This window comes from Globicephala melas, chromosome 6 (genome assembly GCF_963455315.2).
Source record: "Globicephala melas chromosome 6, mGloMel1.2, whole genome shotgun sequence".
NCBI classification, from domain to species: domain Eukaryota; kingdom Metazoa; phylum Chordata; class Mammalia; order Artiodactyla; family Delphinidae; genus Globicephala; species Globicephala melas.
The window spans coordinates 112,893,633-112,914,010 of NC_083319.1; the positions used below are offsets into that span (position 1 = coordinate 112,893,633).

General features: G+C 38.8%; 1 protein-coding gene across 10 annotated transcripts in view; it reads left to right on the top strand.

Moving 5' to 3' along the window:
* NEK1 (NIMA related kinase 1) overlaps positions 1–20,378 on the top strand; it is a 231,528-nt gene that overhangs the window by 101,500 nt on the left and 109,650 nt on the right. For all 10 annotated transcript variants that reach the window (XR_009564445.1, XM_060301363.2, XM_060301362.2 and 7 more), the window contains one exon: positions 7,454–7,556. Coding sequence is in view for 9 of the 10 variants with exons in the window: in XM_060301363.2 (XP_060157346.1) it covers positions 7,454–7,556 (103 nt within the window). In the remaining variant the exon portion in view is untranslated. The remainder of the gene's footprint in view (positions 1–7,453; positions 7,557–20,378) is intronic.

Below are 20,378 nucleotides of genomic sequence, written 5' to 3' on the forward strand. Positions count from 1 at the left end.
AGTCAGAATGGCCATCATCAAAAAATCTACAAACAACAAATGCTGGAGAGAGTGTGGAGAAAAGGGAACCCTCTTGCACTGTTGGTGGGAATGTAAATTGATACAGCCACTATGGAGAACAGTAGGGAGGTTCCTTAAAAAACTAAAAATAGACCTACCATATGACCCAGCAATCCCAGTACTGGGCATATACCCTGAGAAAACCGTAATTCAAAAAGAATCATGTACCACAATGTTCATTAAGTGTCATCTTTGCATGCCAGTGTTTTGCTTTATTCAAAGGCATTTATTTATTTTACTTCCTTTAATCCTCAAGTTCCATTTTAATGCTGTTTCCTTTGCTGAAGTCAAGAAAGCTCACATATTTCCTGATTTTAAAATAGTGGCAGCCGGCCATCCTGTCGTCCCCCTTTCACTTAGGATTCTCAGCCAAATGTTCAGACCTCTTTTTTCTCTCCCTTTCGCTCAAGGAAAAAGAAAACCTGAAGGAAAATCGAAAGTGGCTTTTTGGTCTTGTTTTTCTGCTTACCAAGGTGATATAGATTAGCTTTAGAAATATTGGAAGGTATCAGTAGGTGTTAGAAACAGGAGAAGAAATCACTGCTCATCCTGCAAGGCAGTCACTATGAAGACTGTGGTCTATTTTTGCATCTTTTGTTCATATTTCTTTTTCTATAGTTAGAGGAGATCAAATCATGCACAAAGTTTTATCTGCTGGGGTTTCTTTTTTTTTTTTTTGGTATCTGTTTTTATTTAACATTTTTACCATAAAAATTTTCCCATGCAAAAAATTGTTTTCATGGGACTTTTGATGTCTGTATTCGATTCCAGTGCTGTTAACTATAGTTTATATAGCAAATCCTCTAATATAATACATTGTAATTTTTCACTTTTTTGAACACTTTGTGTTTTGAACATATTTTTTATTTCTCATTATTTCTGTAGAATACAATCTTAGAAGGGTAATTCCTGGATTAAAGGAGTTGCTCTGTTATGTTCTTTATGAAGGCTCTAGAAAGAAATATTACTAAATTTATTGAATTTATGAAATTAAATTTATTTAACTAAATACTACTAATTTTCTTTCTACAAAAGCTGTGCAAATTCGTGCTCAGTCTAACAGTATATGATTGTGCCCATTTTATTACCCCCTGACTAGTACCAGTTACTCTTAGGAGCTAAAGAAGTTTTTGAAAAATATAAAATTTTAAATTAAAGTAATGGAGGAAATGAAGTTTTCACTATATTCACTACTGGTCACACAACAGAATATTGACAAAGCATGTGCCCATGAAGATGGTGATGATGAGGATGATGATAGTGACATAAACATAGGAGCTGCTGCTGGGTTGCGTACTCTGTACCAAGACCACCGCGCAGGGATTTACATGCCTCGCCAGTTCCCGCTACCTGTGGATTGTGTGCTTGTGGATTTGCCTGCTTGCTAAAATTTATGTGTAGACGCACATCAGTACTCCAAGTCCCTTCACGATCATTCCTGGGCATGTGCAGAGCTCCAGGGACTTTGAGTTGCCCAGTGCGCAAGTCCCAGCTGAGCGGGAGCAAGGCCAGCTCTGCTTTCCTGTTTCAGCGCTCATGAACAAATGTACTTTCATAGTCTGCTCAGCTGCATTTTCTGCATTTTGGGGCATTTTGCTGGTGATTTCATTGCTTAAAATGGCCCTCACGCCTTGTGCTGAAGTGCTGTCTGGTGTTCCTAAGTGCAAGAAGGCTGTGATGTTCCCTTATGGAGGAAATATTTGTATCAGAGAAGCTTCATTCAAGTGTGAGATACAGTGTTGTTGGCCGAGAGTTCAGTGTTAATGAATGGACCGTGTAATAAGGTGTCTTTAAACAGAAACACACATATAACAAGGTTGTATATTAATCCATTGGCGAAAATGTTGTAGCAAGAGGCTGTCAGGAGCCTAACTCTGTAATTCTTCTCGGGGTAATCATTCAGTATGTGCTAATTCATATTCACGGTGACTTTATACAACATAAGTACCAGGAATAATGAAAGTTGATTATTATTAGCTCATCTAGTCATCACCAGTGCTACAAGGCACATATTATTGTTCCTAGTTTTATAGATTAAGAAATTGATATATGATAAATGACTGTATAAATAACTAATTTCTTGAAGGCCACATAACTGTTTATTAGTAAAACCGGGAGTTGAAGTTGGACAGTTTGGTGCCAAAGTTCACTCACTTAACTTTTGTTCCATATTGACTTTACTAAGGCTTGAAACATTTTATGAGGAAAATTAGAGAAGCTGGGAAAATTTCACTACCTTTAAAGAAAGCATGCTTAAAGGAGCAAGTTCAGAAGAATTGGATGGCTTGTCTTGTAGAAGAGGAATTAGATTTCTTTGTATTTCCACATTGTAGAAGTACTGTGATTAGAAGTAAAGAGGCAGATTTCCATCCATTATGAGGTGTGTTTAGTGGATGGGCTGTTGTGGGATTTAATCAGTGCTCTCAAACTGAAAGTATTACACTAGGGGTTTGAATGACCATGTGTCAGGGATATTTAGATGGGAATATGAGAATACTTTATTCAGCAAGAAGTTGGATTAGTTAATACTCAGGGTCTCCTCCAGTTTGAATATTATGATTTTTTAAAAAATTTTAACATCTTTATTGGAGTATAATTGCTTTACAATGTTGTGTTAGTTTCTGCTGTAAAACAAAGTGAATCAGCTATACATATGCATATATCCCCATATCTCCTCCCTCTTGTGTCTCCCTCCCACCCTCCCCATCCCACCCCTCTAGCTGGTCACAAAGCACTGAGCTGATCTCCCTGCACTATGCAGCTGCCTCCCTATTCTTTTGTTGAACTTTTTAGTACTGTTGGCATTATAGAGCATTTTCTCTACACTGTCATAACTTCTGGTTTTTATAATTTGTTTGTTATTGTCATATGTAATCAGTTCATTTCCCTGATTCAAACTGAATCAGCAAACTGAAATCTATAGTCATCTAAGAGTGCTTCAGGTTATCTTTTCCTCATATTTTAGATAACCCATATTTGCTTCTTCCTTTTTCATGGTGTTATTTTTCTTCTTCCCTTTTTATCAGTAACTCTGGCTCCGACTTTGCTTTTTATATCCATGTCTTGATAACACACCTCAATTAGCATTTTTTTTTGAAGACTAACTTTTTGCAGCAGTTTAGCTTCCCCACAAAACTGAGGGAGACGGTACAGAGATTTCCCACATGCTGTCCCTATACCCGTTGTCAGCGTCCCCCACCAGAGTGGTATGTTTGTTACAACGGGTGAGCTTATATTCAGTGTTTTTAACGTTAGAACCTCAATCACGTGAGAGCATCTTATGAAACCATTGCGTGCCTCTAATCATTTGTATTTTATTGAGCTTTTACTTTTCCAAGTCTTTTCCTCTGTATTGCTTAATTTGAGTAAAGCTGACAACAATTCCGTTCCCTCAGGTAGACATTATGCTGCTTAAACAGAGGAGGAAGCTTAGTGAATACACCCACGACATCCTTTTTTCATTTCATTAACCCTATACCACCCCAACTCTTCTACCTTAAACCATATTGACTCATTTTTCACTTCTCGGATTATTTCTGCTACCTAGATTGCTGCCATTTTTATGTTGCTTTCACCTCTTAAACAAATCCATTTTTAGTCATCTTTCAGAATTTTTAATTTCCCTTAGTAAAAGGTTTGAGCCATGGATATGAGGTATCTTACCCACATCTTTCCATTTATTCATTCATTTGTATAAAAAAAGAAAATAATTTCCTTTTTTCTCTTGTCAGGATGAAAAAGAGTTTGTCTCATTATTTCTTTTTTACTCATTTTAATGTCTCTGTATTTCACTTTCCAGATTCCTAATTTCTTACTGTATATTTGTGGCTTATATAGTATTTATATTAATCATTCCTTTACTATTAATCTAGATTAATGTTCTACTAATTTTAGGTGGCATAAGTTTGGAACTCAAAAGATATGGTCTATTTAATTTGTTTAAAAAAGAGTATACACATATAAATTCTTTTATTTATTTATTTTTGGCTGTGTTGGGTCTTTGTTGCTGTATGCGGGCTTTCTGTAGTTGTTGGGTCTTTGTTGCTGTATGCGGGCTTTCTGTAGTTGTGGCAAGCGGGGGCTACTCTTCATTGCATTGCACGGGCTTCTCATTGCAGTGGATTCTCTTGTTGCGGAGCACAGGCTCTAGGTGTGTGGGCTTCAGTAGTTGTGGCACTCAGGCTCAGTAGTTGTGGCTCACGGGCTCTAGAGCACAGGCTCAGTAGTTGTGGTGCATGGGCTGAGTTGCTCCACAGCATGTAGGATCTTCCGGACCAGGGATTGAACCCGTGTCCCCTGCATTGGCAGGCAGATTCTCAACGACTGAGCCACTGGGAAAGTCCCACATATAAATTCTTAATGACATTTAATGAAGAGAATGACTATTAAATGACTATTAAGTTAATTGACTATTTCCTCTATCCCTATGAGCCTTGCACATGTATATAGTTTGTGCTCACAACTCAGTACAGTTTTACTACTGAAAGGGGAATAAGAATATGAGAATGGGTTCTTCTTTTTGGTATGTATTAAGTAGTAAACAGAAATGCATGTGAAAAATGAAAACAGTATAGGTTTTTAAATATTATAAGGAATCATAGAATCAATTAAACTAGTTTTGTCCTTTATTCTTTTAATAAGGTATATTACTCTGATTGATTTTTATATGTTGCACCAACCTTGCATTCCTGGAATTCTGTTTTATACATCTTATATCTTCAAAGACAGGTGTAATATTGGTAAATAGTTGACACTCAATAAGTATTTGTTTAATAAATGAGAAGATAAAAGAAATAATGGTAAGCAAAAATCACTACAGGTTTTAAGTTTGTGATTGAAAGCAACCAGTTATATATACTTGCTTATTTAAACCAGCTTAGGAAAAAACTATTCAGTAAAGCAAAACTTATAGATTACATAAATAAATAGAATGGATAGTACTATATTTACATAAATGCTGTGAACATTCTTTAAATCAAAGCTGTTATGTGTATGATCAGGTTCTTAGTAAAATATTTCTTTGTAGCTGAATTATTTGATTTAGTGAATCAAATCAATCAGTGAATATGAATTAACATATGCTGAGTTGGAGCCCCAGACTGACAAACATTGGAGATACTCAGTATCTTAGAATGGGAAATCAAGCATAAAAACTTTGTAGAAGTTTTACTTTTATAAAGGTTAGAAAAGGAAGTCAGTGCAGTCAGGATACAAAGCAGAGATTTTATCTAATTGTATATGGTGGTGTAAGCATCCAGGACTCCTCAAAAGAGCCTTATCAGTAGATGTACAGTTTCAGATGACATATCTGAGTGTCATACCCTCTGAAAGTTTATCTGTCGTCTTTAGGCCCAGCCTTATATAAATGGGGCTATAGCAGACCAGAATAACAGCCTTGCCTATATATTGAGCTGGTCAAAATGTTTGTTCAGGTTTTTCTGTAACATACAGAAAAATGAACGTTTTGGCCAACCCAGTATATGAAGGAGATTTTCCTAGCCTCAGCAACCAGAGAAGAAAAAGAAATGAAAGGAATCCAAATTGGAAGAAGAGAACTAAAACTGTCACTGTTTACAGATGACATGATACTGTCCATAGAAAATCCCAAAGACGCTACCAAAAAACTACTAGAGCTCATCAAAGAATTTGGTAAAGCTACAGGTTACAAAATTAATACACTGGAAAGGCTCTGAACCAGCTATAGAGATTATCTAATCCTAGAAAATTCCGATGATGGAGTTTCACAAGAATATCTTTTAAGCACTATGAAAGTTAAATGAATCTTAGGCCACTGTCTTCCATAGCTTTATGGTAAATCAGATTTTAAATTTCTACCATTTAATTTCATATTTAAGATTCTTACATGTCCCAGTACAGTTGACCCTTGAACAATATGGGGGTCAATCTGCATATACTTATAGTCAGCCCTCCATATCTGAGGTTCCTCTGCATCCATGGATTCAACCAACCATGAACATGTAGTGCTGTAGTATTTACTATTGAAAAATATCCGCATTAAGTGGCCCCACACAGTTCAAACCTGTGCTGTTCAAGGGTCAACTGTAATTGTTAACAAAACATGTAAAAGAAATAACTATTTGGGGTATGAAAATCAGAAGTGTTTAAATCTACTGGAAGAGAGAAGGCATTATTTCATATCTTTTTCTGAACATAACTTAGTTATGGTCCATCACAGAGGCTGTAGTAATTTTGTGTGCCTTCGTAGCCAATATCTGAGAAGTGCAGTCAATAACTTTCTCATCTTTCTTCCTTACTCACAAAATTACTGCAGTTGATACTATGCAATGAGTTCTCTGTTTACGGGGGATGGGTTTTGTTTATTTTTGTATCTTTCCTAGTACCCGGTAACAGACACAATATATATTATAAATTTGTTTTTTTATTTTTGGCTGCATTAGGTCTTTGTTGCTGTGTGGGCTTTCTCTAGTTGCGGTGAGCGGGGGCTACTCTTCGTTGCGGTGTGTAGGCTTCTCATTGCAGTGGCTTCTCTTGTTGCGGAGCACAGGGCTCTAGGCACGTGGGCTTTGGTAGTTGTGACACGTGGGCTCAGTAGTTATGGCTCACGGGCTCTAGAGCGCAGGCTCAGTAGTTGTGGCGCATGGGCTTAGTTGCTCCATGGCATGAGGGATCTTCCCAGACCAGAGATCAAACCTGTGTCCACTGCATTGGCAGGCGGATCCTTAACCACTGCTCCACTGGTTAGGGAAGTCCCACACAATATATATTAGATGTTCAAAATGTCATTGATATTTTTTAGTTGTCGTCTAAGGCCAACATGTTTACATTCTCTCATAGTTGTTAGAGGAGGATACAGAAACATAACTGGAAAAGATGGAAACAAATAAACGTGCTTTTAGTTTTCTCCCCTAATCTATCCATTTTTCTTTTTAATAGTTGTGATATTCAAGGAATTCAGATTTTACTTTTTACTGCAGTTTTGAAAATTCACACAAACTCTTCCTTATTTTCGATGAGCTTTGAAGTTGCTACTCTGCTGCTTTAATCTTACTTCCATACTGATTGATATCTTTGATGCAGAGTTCTGAAATAAGCTTACCTACTTGGAAACTATTGAGATTTTTCTGTAGGTATAGTCTGAAATCATTTTATATGTCTATAAGTAGAATAGATTAAATGAACATAGCAGTGGAAATTTTACCTCTATTTAAAATAATAATGTCTCCAATTTAAGTGGTAGATTCTAATATATGTGTAGCAATTTCTTCATTACAGAGGAAGACTTTACTTCATATCAGCCTTAATATTTTGCAAATATCTCTAAAGAAAATATGTAGAATAAGTGTAAATTTAAACTTTTTGAAATATTTAATGTTCAGAATTTCTAACTTTGCTATTTGTCCAAATTCCTCAGGCAGAAGGGGCAGCTGGCTGTGGAAAGAGCAAAGCAGGTAGAAGAGTTTCTACAGCGAAGACGGGAAGCGAGGCAGAACAAGGCTCGGGCTGAGGGGCATATGGTAGGATTTTGTTTTTGAGATTTTTGAACATGTTAGTATTCAAAGTGAAGGTCTGGAACAAGGTAGGTATAAACGCCAAGAGTCGTAATCCTTTATAAACATTTCCTCTGAACATTTGCAGAGCATTTAACCTCTCTTCAGCTATTTCTTTTATGCTAAGCGTGAAATTCTGTTGTTCCTTGGTTAATTGAGAGTAAGTTCGTAGCTGTATCCTTCCTTTTAAAAGAGTTGAAGTAGGTATAGCAACCCAGATATTTATATTAAATAAATAAGTTCTTACATTACTTTTTTCTTCCATTATGCTTCTGGTTTTAAATACTTTTAAGTAGCAAAGAATTGTAGAAGAAAAATGGAAAATAAACATTTGGGTAAATATACATGTAACTGTGCATTTACTCAAAAGTAAATTAGGAACAAAAGTATTTTAAAGCCTCTAATTATTCCAGTTAGCTGAATTAAGTCATGTACCTAAGAAAATATTAATAGTTTTAGATCGTCGTTTCAGTAGTTAATAGTTTTGACTTGCAGAGGTGCACAAATGCCTTCTCACCTTCTGTCCACAGAACACATGGTGATTGTTTGTCAGCTCAGCACCCGTGAAGCATCATGCTCACGTAGGAAATAGGTCAATTGTATGGCAGTATGTTTTCTTTAGACCTAGATTTACTGTAAGGCCATAAGTGATATCTTTATGAGTTAATTAATATAATTATTCCAATTTAGGATTTTTTTTCTTTGAAATAATATCACAGAAAAATAGTTAAATTTTTTAATGGTTACCCTGTGTATGTGTAACACCCATGAGCTTGTTTTTCTAATACCTGGAATTAATCTGTATTTGTATCCTCTCTATAGACAGAGGAGAACCTCCTTTGTTTTCCCTTGCCCTATTTCTCCCATGTTAGTAGCATCTGGAATTTTCGTTACAGATTTTAAAAACAGTTATTAGACTTACCAAGATTTACACATTTCTTTCCTCAGCACAGTTCCTTATATACTACTGTCCTCCCTCAGTTTGTCTTCATGATGGAGACTATCCTCTCGTAACCTTTTGGAGAGAAACTGTCAAAGATTTGTTGGGAAGGTCCTTATTTTGTCTTCACACTTAAATGTTAATTTGTAGTGGTGGTCTGCTGGTAAATTTGCTTAGCATTTGTATGTCTGAAAAAGCATTTTGTCTTCTTTTTTGAAAAATATTTTTGCTGGATGTAGTCTTACAGGTTGAGAGTTCTTTTTCTTTCAGTTCTTTAAAGGTGTTTCTCCACTTACATCCTGGCACGCCGGTTCTTACCAGAGGTCTGCTGTCATTCTTAAATTTTCCTCTGCGTGTAATGTGTCTTTTCTCTCTTACGGCTTTTAACATTTCCTCCTTATCACTGGAAGTGGATTGATTTAGATGTATCTTGGTGTAGTTTTCTTCATTTTATTTTGTTGGGGGTTCATTGAGCTTCTTGGATCAGTGGATTTATTGTTTTTATCAAATTTGGAAAAATTCAGCCATTATTTCTTCAAAATCTTTTTCTGTTCTCCTCTCCTTTTTCCTCTGGGTGCTCAGTAGCCATACGTCAGCTTGCTGATGCTCTGTTCATTCCTTTTTGGTCCTTTTCCTGTGTTTGGTTTTGGGTAGCTTCTGTTACTGTATCTTCAAGTTCATTACTCTTTTTGTCTGCTTTGTGTAATCTGCTCTGCTCTTAATCCCATCCAGACACTGTATATTTTTCATTTCAGATACTGTATTTTTTAATCTCTTAAAATTTATTTGGGTCATTTTTATACTTTCCATGTCTGTCTTTATAATACTTACACTTTTCTCTACCTTCTTGAACATATGGAATATGATTAGAGCCGCCTTTTTAATGACCTTGTCACTAATTCTATTATCTGTGTCATTCCTGAGTCAGTTTGTTGACTGATTTTCTCTTCATTTGGGTAATCTTTTCCTGCTTCTTTACCTACCTGGTAATTTGTGGTTGGATGCCTGGCATTGTGTATTTTATCTTGGATTTTTTGTATTTAAATACAAATGAATAAATTTATTCTGTGCTGCAGTTATGTTACTTGAAAATAGTTTGAGTCTTTCAAGGTTGATTCTCAGCTTTGCTAGGCAGGTGGAGAAGAGCCTTTCGTCTAGAACGCACTTGGCGCCACCGCTCAGGCAGTACTCTTTTTTGTTGTTGTTTTTTACTTTTATTTGCATTTACTTTTTGCAGCATTTATTCCGGGGCCATAAGTTTTTGTTTCTTCAATTTCTTCGGGGATATCTTTTTCTTCTGGGCAACCTCCTCTTCTGCTTTAGGAACAATCTGGTTTTTTTCAGTGAGGATCATCTCAGTGTGGCAGGGAGAGCTCACGTATAGGTGGATCCAACCATGAGCTCTGTAAGTCCTGCACCGTGTCTTGGGGGCTTTGTTCGCCTGGATATGCTCAGTGACCAGAGAATCTACATCTAAGCCCTTAAGTTCAGCATTACTCTCTGCATTTTTGAGCATGTGCAGTAAAAATTCAGCACTCTTTTTGGGCCACCGACCCTGCGTGCAGCCCCACTGTTTGGCCTGGGCACACCTACCAACTCCACCGTTGTAGCGACGGAATGGCACACACTGCTTCTTTAAAGTGACATCCTTCAGATGCTTGGTGGCTTTTCGGATATGCATACCCTTAATGGCCTGGGCCGTTTCACAAGTGTTCTTAAAGTGAACACGAAGGTTTGAACCTCTCGACTTGCCTGATTTTGTGGAGTTTTGTGGGTCAAGTGAATAGCGAACCATTTTTAGAGGTCACCTCAGGCTGCTTACCGGAAAAGCGAGGCAGTACTCTTGACGCTCTGATGATGGATTGGTGGTACTCCAATGCTCTGTTGATTTGGAGGCCTTTCTAGTCTGGCTGTTGGAAGTGTGATGTGTTCCCAGCCCTCAGTGAGCCTGAGGGATTGGTGATGTCATGGTAACCGTCCCTCAGCAGGAGACTCAGGGGAAACCTCTGCGGATTCCAGGACTCTCTGGGCAGCTCTCTCTTCCTTGGTATCCCTTCCTGCAAATGGTACTGCTCTTCAGCCTCCCAAGCTCTGGCTGCTGTTTCCCTGACTCAGGACACCCTCTCCCTGTGCTGCAGCCTGGAGACTGGGCAGTTGCTGAGCTTACCTCACTTGTTACCCTTCTCACAAGGATCACTGTCTTGTGCTGCCTGTTTGCCAGTGTTGGAAAATCGTTGTTTCATCTACTTTGTCCAGACTTGTAGTTGCTGAAGGTGGGAGGGTAGATCTGGTCCCTGTTACTCCACCACAGCTGCAAGTGGAAGTCTTGGCTGGTAGTTTGCTCCCCACCCCACCTTGAAGCTGCTGCCTCATCATGGTCTCATTGTCGCTCTCAAGTCTTGTGACGTGGTTTTCCTTCACGTTCCTCTGTAAGGGGTTTTTCCTCTCTGAAAGCTTTTGGCACCGTTTTTCTGCCTTCCGTGTTCTGAAATATCGCTTGAGTGTTCTGGGTATTTTTAGTTGGCCTGTCATGGCTCTGACCAGATGCCTCCAGTCTGAGCACTCTCCTTCGGTTCTGGGGCATTCTTAACTGACGCTTCTTCACGTATTGCCGCTTCTCCTTTTTCTCCTTAAGAGAACTCCGTTAAATGGATAGATGGGAACCTCTGCATCAAATGTCTTTTTTTCTGTACTTTTATTTCATCTTTTTTATCCCTTTGTCCCTTCTTACTGTTTTGGAAGGATTCCTGGGCCCGAATTTCAGCTCGTAACATGTTCTTTTGTTTTGTCTACTCCGCTCTTCAGCCCATCCAGTGATGTTTTCTCTTAAGTTTAGAAACTTGTATTCTCATGTCCATGAATCTTCTTAGTTTTCATTGAAAGCTCTGTGATCTTGTGCTCATTTCTCTAATGATACTTTATCATTATCATAAAGGTTATCATAAGGTCTTGTTCTTAGTGCACTCTTGGCCGTGTCACCTCGGTGTCTTCAGTTTTTTTTTCAGCAAGTCTGCTCCCTGTTTCATGGTACTGGCATCCCTCATACATTTAGTGTTCTTGCTGGTGTGTTCATGTTTGGGGGTGTCTATTTTACCCTTCGTTGCCTCTGTTTGGGTGGCCCCCTGGCGGGATGGGCACGTGTTGCTGACCTCTCCTCTGTTCAGTTTTTCATCACAGTAGAGGATGGGTGGGACACATTGCTGTTTGGCCAGACAAATACATGGCAGCTTACTTTCTGGGCATTGGAGACCCCACCTTCCTGGGTGTCACTGGTCACCTGGAGCACCAGCCTGGCCTTTCAGTCCGGGCTCTCTCATCACTCGTGTCTGAAGGGAGCTGCTCACGGAGATGGACAGTGTGCTGGGTGACCTCTTCTTTAAGCGCCATTGCTGCTGTTCCCCTCGTGCCCCGGCTGCCAGCTCATCGCAGAGCAGCCTCCTGTTGCTCACACCTGCTGCCGAGGCCTCTTCCCTACAGGCTGTGCTCATGACGCTTCTCATCTTAAACCCACGTGTGTATTTTCCTTACCTCTGGGCTCCTTCTGTTCTTGGGACTACCCAGAGTTTCACTTGTTTGGGAGTGCTGGTATGCATTCACTGAACAACTTCTCAAGTGTAGAATTTTGGAAGAAGGGGCGGCCATGGTCTCACTGCAATCAGATATTAGTATTTTCATTTTGTTGTTTTATCATTTTTAAAAGATGTGCTTTAGAAATCAGTGCATTTTTGACGGTGATTTTTATATGACTTTCCAAGATGCGTTTTGTTAACCTGTATAGAGTTTCTTCATTCCCTAGATGACTATATGTATACGTGAAACTTTACTTTAGAAAAATGTGGCTAAAAAGTGAAGAATTTTTACTTTTCAGTATGTTTGGGTGGATGCATCGTATATTACTTTCTTTATTCACTAATACAACAACAAGGCAGTGTGTTAAACACTTTGGGGGTAATAGGTTAATTAATTGATTAAAGATGACTTAACTAAATCTTACTCAGATATAGTTTCTCTCTGGAATAACTTAGAGTCTGGTGTTAGACAAGAATATATATTCTGGAAGCGTGAGGTAAAGAATAGAGGTGAAAGCTGAGGTTAGCTGTGGGGATTTTAAGATTTTAAGTTCATACAATTTTGAGTTCTAAATTGGAACTTTCTTATGATGAGGTAGAGGGGTTGTTTAAAATAGGCCTCTCCTTTTCCATGCTGTATAACACAAATTACCATAATGTAGTGGCTTAAAGCAACACAAATTTATGACCTACAGTTTCTCCGGGCCAGGACTCTGGCACGTTGGAACAGTTCTCTGCTCCTGGTCTCCTGAGGCTGAGGTGGATGTGTCAACAGCTGTGTCCTCAGCTGGAGGCTCAGCCACCTTCACCGACCCCTCAGGGTGCTGGCAGGACTTCCCTCCCTGCTGCTGTGGAACTCAGGCCTCGCTGTCTGAGAGCTTTGACTGGGACCATGTGGCCCCTTCATCTCAGCGTCAAAGAACTCCCTGTGCATCAACCCCCCACCTGCCGCTTCTACAACCAGCCAGGAAAACTGCATTTAATGGTCAGCTCACTGGTTTAACGTCCCTCATCCCATTTATCGTGACCTAATCCTGGGGGTACAACCCATCAGACTTGCACACCTGGGGAGTGGGTGTGGGTATCAGGAAGCCTTGGGGGTCTTCTCCAGGTTCTGCCCGTCACAGTCCCTTTGCCTGTGACTTAGAGGCCGCGTCTGGGGATATAGACAAGGCGAGGGGGCGGAGCTGTCTCGAGCCCGTGCTTGGTGGTGGAGCACGCAGCCCAGGCGTCCACACAGAGCCTTGTAAGAAGTCACCTGTATTAACATGAAGTTTAAATACAGTGAAATTCACCAGTGTTGGGAGTGTATCTGGATGAGTGTTGACAGGTGTATGTAGTCATGTAACCACTGCCACAACCACAGGACAGCACCATTCCATCATTTCTTAAAAGGTTACTTCTCTTGCCACCAGAGAAAAAACTGTCGGTATGTGAGATGATGGATGATAACCAGACCTACCGTAGTGATCCTTTCTCAGTATATGCGTGTATCAAGTCATTATGTTGTACACCTTAAACTAACAGTGTTGTAAGTCAGTCGTGTCTCAGTAAAACTGGAGGAAGAAGTTTCCTTGTGCCCCATGACAGTCAATCTTCTACCAGCTGTAGGCAACCACCGGTCTGCTTCCTGTCACTGTGGTCTTGTTTCTTCTAGAATTTCATGTAAAATTATTATACAGTATATAGAGTTTTGAGGCTGGTGTGTATCAGTAGTTCTTTTTTATTCCTGAGTCATATTCCATCGTGTGGATGTACCACAGTTTGTTTGTTCAGTCCTCAGTTGATGGGCATTTTTGTAGTTTCTAAAAGAGATGCTTTTAAAGCTCATGGGAGTAGCCGATCATTAATTTCCCTCAATTATATGCTCCCCATGCTGCCACAGAGCCCTTCTTTCTGAGTGGGCATATCCCTCTTTATTACCTGTAACTCAGTCGGTGACTGTTTTTTCTCTCAGACTTCTGAACACTGCTGGAGAAAGTTAAAGCTGTGATGACTAGTGTCAGATGGGTTTATGGCCTCTGGTTTCAGCAGAGCTTCAGTCCTTCTTGGCTGTCCTCTGAATCTCCGTGGTCAGCAGCCTCTCCTGTTGCCCACAGTGGGAACTGTCCTCCATGGTTTCATCCTTCTTCCCTTTCTGTGAAGATAATCATTACATCACCAAGAAAATTGGGCTTAAAAATCCCACATTTCGTCACATTTTCTGCCTCCATACTTATAAACTTATGCATAATTGTGCCCAATCTATCCTTGTTTTCTCCAGTCTCAGAGAAGGATATAACTTCCTCTGTTCAAAAGTAATCTTCCTGTTCCATCCTGTTTGATGATTATAATGCTGGTAATTGTTCACATTGGTCGTTTACTGGGTGCTGATGTGTCAGGCTTAGTTCTAAGCTCTATACCTGTACTCACTCACTTGTCACAGCAGTGCTCTGAGGCAGGTTCTGTCGTCTTCCCATGTTACATCTCACTGAGGCAGAGGTGGAGAAGCTAAAGCATAGCTTGAGCTTTACAGCAACCAAACGATAGATTACATCCTGTTTAAATCCCTGCAGTCTGACTTGAGAGCCCACGCTTTCATGGCCTTATTTTCTGGGCCATGCTGTCTGTTTCCTCAAGGGGCCTCCTTACTCTATCACTTGCTTCCTCTCTTTTCTGAACTTCCCGTCTTTCCTGGCATAGCCCATAAATATATTCATGTTTCTCACGTTCTCGGCTCCTTCCTCCTCTTCATGGCCAGACACCTCAAATGAATGAAGCTCTGTTCTCTGTCGTTGCTTACCCGCTATTCATAATCCTGTTGAAACAGAAGTCACCGATGTCCATACTGCCAAATATAATCGAGTATTTTAAATCTTTATCTTACTTGACCTTTCTGTGACATTTGATCTCATGAGTTACTTCTTCAAAATTTCTTCCTTGCCTTCCGTGACACCGAATTCTCTTTGTTTATCCCTTAGTTTTCTGATTATTATTTCTTAATATCTTCTACAGGATTCTCTTCTTCCGTAGTTTCTAAGGCTGATATTTCCTGGGATTCTGTCCTTGGTTATTTTTCACTGTAAGTTAATACCCTGGGGTGATCTCACTTACTATTCTACAAGGGACTAGTGACCTCAAAATCTCTGTCAGTTACGCAGACTACCCTCCTAACTTCCATCCTGTCTAGCTGCCTTCTGGACATCATTTCCTAGCGGTCACATTGGTACCTTATTTTTAAATTTTCCTTTTATTATGTAAATCATCATACAATAACATTAACTTTATTTTTCTTCTCCAGTTCTATGAATTTTAACACAAGTATAAATTCACGTACCCACCACCACAGTCAGGATACAGAACCATTCCATCACCCCAAAACTCTCTCGTGCTCTCTCTCAACATAGTCATGCTGTCCCCTCACCCCTAATACCCTGAAAGCCACTGTCTATTCTCCATTACTATGGTTTTGTCTTTTCAAGAATGTCTTATATGGTATTTGTGTGTGGTATATATAATAGTATGTAACCTTTAGCGGTTGGCTTCTTTCGTTCACCTTAATACTGTTCATCCAAGTTGTTGCATGTGTCAGTAACTTTTTGTTTGTCGTTGTTGAGTGGTATTCCATTGTATGGATGTGCTACAGTTCATCTATTCATTCACCCACCGAGGGACATTTGGGTTGTTTCTAGTTTTTGTTAATTAATAATCAGTGCTGCTTTGATCATTCATTTACAGGTGTTTGGAGAAGAGTAAGTTTTTGTTTCTCTAGGGTAAATTCCCAAGAGTGGCTTTTCTGGATCATGTGGTAAGTGTAGACTTGAGTTCTCAAAAGTCAGCCATTTGGCAGAGCACTCTCACCTTTTTGCCTTCTTAGCATCAGTGAAGAGCACCCGTTGCCCCACATCCTCATCAGCATTCGGTATTGTCGCTCTCTTTTACTTTGGCCATCTAATGTATGTATAGGGGTATCTCATTGTGGTTTGATTTGCATTTCGCTAAATGTTAATGATGTTGAATCCCTTTTCATTGCTTATTTGTGATCCTTATAATCCTCTTTAGGGAACCGTGTGTCTGAGTAATTTGTCCATATTAATCGTGTTGTGTTGTTACTGTTTTGCTTTGAGAGTTCTTTATATTCTGGACAAATCTTTTATTGGGTAAGTGATTTGCCAATATTTTCTCCTAGGTGGCAGTTTGGCTTATCATTCTCTTAACAATATTTTTCACAGAGCGCAAGGTGTTAACTTTGATAAAGTGTACGTTTTCAGGTTTCTTGTTTACGGATCATGCTTTTGCTCTATCATGTCTAAAAACTCTGCCTATCCAGTAGTCATGAAAATTTGCTCCTATTTTTCAAAAAATTTTTATAGTTTTACTTTTAACCTTTAGACCTATGATCCATGAAAGAATATGTTTTTAGTGTGGTAAAATACACAAAACATAAAATTTTCTGTCTTAACCATTTAAAAATACACAATTCAGTAGCATAAGGTACATTCACAATGTTATCTTCCTTCTGCTTGATTTCTGTTTATTTTGCTCTTTTCTGGTCTTTTAAGGTTGAAGCTTAGATAGCTGAGGGTGAGACCTTTTTTCTTGTCTAATATTGGTATTGCATGCTGTAAATTTCCCTCTAAGCACTGCTTTAGTTGCACCCCACAAATTTTTCTGTGTTCTATTTTCATTTTAATTCAGTTCAAACTTTATTGTAATTTCCCCTTGAAACATCCTCTTTGGCCCATGGATTACTTAGAAATGGGTTAATTTCCAACTGTTTGGACATTTTCCTACTTTTTTCTGTTACTGTTTTCTGGTTTTATTTTATGATCAGAGAACATACTTTGTAGGACTTCATTCAGTCATTTTACATTTGTTAGCGTTTGTACTTTGATCTAGAATATGATCTATCTTTGTGAATGTTCCACATACACTTGAAAAGAATGTGTACCCTGCTGTGGTTCGGTGGAGTGCTATACGTTTCAATTAGATCCAGTGAGTTGATGGTGCTTTTTAGTACTTGATCCATGCTGACATTATGCCAACAGTGTTTGATACTGAGATAGGAGAGTGGAAGCCTTCAGATATAATTGTAGGTTTATCTGTTTCTCCTTTTAGTTTGGTCAGTTTTTCCTTTCTTTCTTTTTTTTTTTTTTTTAGAGAGCATACACATTTAGAATCGTTGGGGTTTTAGAGTGAATTGTCCTTTCTTACCAAAATGTAATGTCTTTTTGTTTCTCATATTACTGGAGGGGTTCATTTTTGTTTTTGTTTCGCTGTGTAACAAATTAGCACAAGTTAGTGGCTTTTAACAACACGTATTTGTTATCTCATTTTCAGCTGCATGAAGGGTCGGTGCCCCAAACCCCTTGTTGTTCCCAGGTCAGCTGTAAACGCTATTTTACTGTTTCAATTTGGAATGTAGAAATTTTTCCATCATGTAGGTACCCTTACCCTCTCCCCTTTATGCCACAGTTGTCTTATATATTACGTTTACATAAATTTAAAGCCTCATTAGGCCGTGTTATAAATTTTTCTTACAACTTCAAACATGTTTAAGAAGGCAGTAGGACAGGAATACTTTCTAATATTTACACAAATATTTACCATTTTTCTAGCTATTCACTCATTCCTAATGATCCAGGTTTCTTATATAATTTCTCTCTGCCTGAAGAAATTCCTTATGCAGTTCTTTTTTTTTTTTCTTTAACATCTTTATTGGAGTATAATTGCTTTACAGTGGTGTGTTAGGGTCTGCTTTATAACAAAGTGAATCAGTTATACATATACATATGGTCCCATATCTCCTCCCTCTTGCATCTCCTTCCCTCCCACCCTCCCTATCCCACCCATCCAGGTGGTCACAAAGCACCGAACTGATCTCCCTGTGCTATGCGGCTGTTTCCCACTAGCTATCTACCTTACGTTTGGTAGTGTATATATGTCCATGCCACTCTCTCGCTTTGTCACAGCTTACCCTTCCCCCTCCCCATATCCTCAAGTCCATTCTCTAGTAGGTCTGTGTCTTTCTTCTCGTCTTACCCCTAGGTTCTTCAAGACATTTATGTTTTCTTATATTCCATATATATGTGTTACCTTACGGTATTTTGTCTTTCTCTTTCTGACTTACTTCAGTCTGTATGACAGACTCTAGGTCCATCCACCTCACTACAAATAACTCAATTTCGTTTCTTTTTATGGCTGAGAAATATTCCATTGTATATATGTGCCACATCTTCTTTATCCATTCATCCAATGATGGACACTTAGGTTGTTTCCATCTCCTGGCTATTGTAAATAGAGCTGCGATGAACATTTAGGTACATGACTCTTTTTGAATTATGGTTTTCTCAAGGTATATGCCTAGTAATGGGATTGCTGGGTCATATGGTAGTTCTATTTGTAGTTTTTTAAGGAACCTCCATACTGTTCTCCATAGTGGCTGTACCAATTCACATTCCCACCCGCAGTGCAAGAGTGTTCCCTTTTCTCCACACCCTCTCCAGCATTTATTGTTTCTAGATTTTATGATGATGGCCGTTCTGACCGCTGTGAGATGATATCACATTGTAGTTTTGATTTGCATTTCTCTAATGATTAATGATGTTGAGCATTCTTTCATGTGTTTGTTGGCAATCTGGATATCTTCTTCGGAGAAATGTCTATTTAGGTATTCTGCCCATTTTTGGATTGGGTTGTCTGTTTTTTTGTTATTGAGCTGCATGAGCTGCTTATAAATTTTGGAGATTAATCCTTTGTCAGTTGATTCATTTGCAAATATTGTCTCCCATTCTGAGGGTTGTCTTTTGGTCTTGTTTATGGTTTCCTTTGCTGTGCAAAAGCTTTGAAGTTTCATTAGCTCCCATTTGTTTATTTTTGTTTTTTATTTCCATTTCTCTAGGAGGTGGGTCAAAAAGGATCTTGCTGTGATTTATGTCTTAGAGTGCTCTATGTTTTCCTCTAAGAGTTTGATAGTTTCTGGCCTTACATTTAGGTCTTTAATCCATTTTGAGCTTATTTTTGTGTATGGTGTTAGGGAGTGTTCTAATCTCATACTTTTACATGGACCTGTCCAGTTTTCCCAGCACCACTTATTGAAGAGGCTCTGCTTTCTCCACTGTACATTCCTGCTTCCTTTATCAAAGATACGGTGACCATATGTGCATGGGTTTATCTCTGGGCTTTCTATCCTGGTCCATTGATCTATATTTCTGTTTTTGTGCCAGTACCATACTGTCTTGATTACTGTAGCTTTGTAGTATAGTCAGAAGTCAGGGAGCCTGAATCCTCCAGCTCCGTTTTTTGTTCTCAAGATTGCTTTGGCTGTTCGGGGTCTTTTGTGTTTCCATACAAATTGTGAAATTTTTTGTTCTAGTTCTGTGAAAAATGCCAGTGGTACTTTGATAGGGATTGCATTGAATCTATAGATTGCTTTGTGTAGTAGAGTCATTTTCACAATGTTGATTCTTCCAATCCAAGAACATGGTATATCTCTCCATCTATTTGTATCATCTTTAATTTCTTTCATCAGCGTCTTATAATTTTCTGCATACAGGTCTTTTGTCTCCGTAGGTAGGTTTATTTCTAGATATTTTACTCTTTTTGTCGCAATGGTAAATGGGAGTGTTTTCTTGATTTCACTTTCAGATTTTTCATCATTAGTGTATAGGAATGCCAGAGATTTCTGTGCATTAATTTTGTATCCTGCTACTTTACCAAATTCATTGATTAGCTCTAGGAGTTTTCTGGTAGCATCTTTAGGATTCTCTATGTATAGTATCATGTCATCTACAAACAGTGACAGGTTTACTTCTTCTTTTCCGATTTGGATTCCTTTTATTTCCTTTTCTTCTCTGATTGCTGTGGCTAAAACTTCCAAAACTATGTTGAATAAGAGTGGTGAGAGTGGGCAACCTTGTCTTGTTCCTGATCTTAGTGGAAATGCTTTCAGTTTTTCACCATTGAGGATGATGTTGGCTGTGGGTGTGTCATATATGGCCTATATTATGTTGAGGAAAGTTCCCTCTATGCCTACTTTCTGCAGGGTTTTTATCATAAATGGGTGTTGAATTTTGTCGAAAGCTTTCTCTGCATCTGTTGAGATGATCATGTGGTTTTTCTCCTTCAGTTTGTTAATATGGTGTATCACGTTGATTGATTTGCGTATATTGAAGAATCCTTGCATTCCTGGAATAATCCCACTTGATCATGGTGTATGATCCTTTTAATGTGCTGTTGGATTCTGTTTGCTAGGATTTCGTTGAGGATTTTTGCATCTATGTTCATCAGTGATATTGGCCT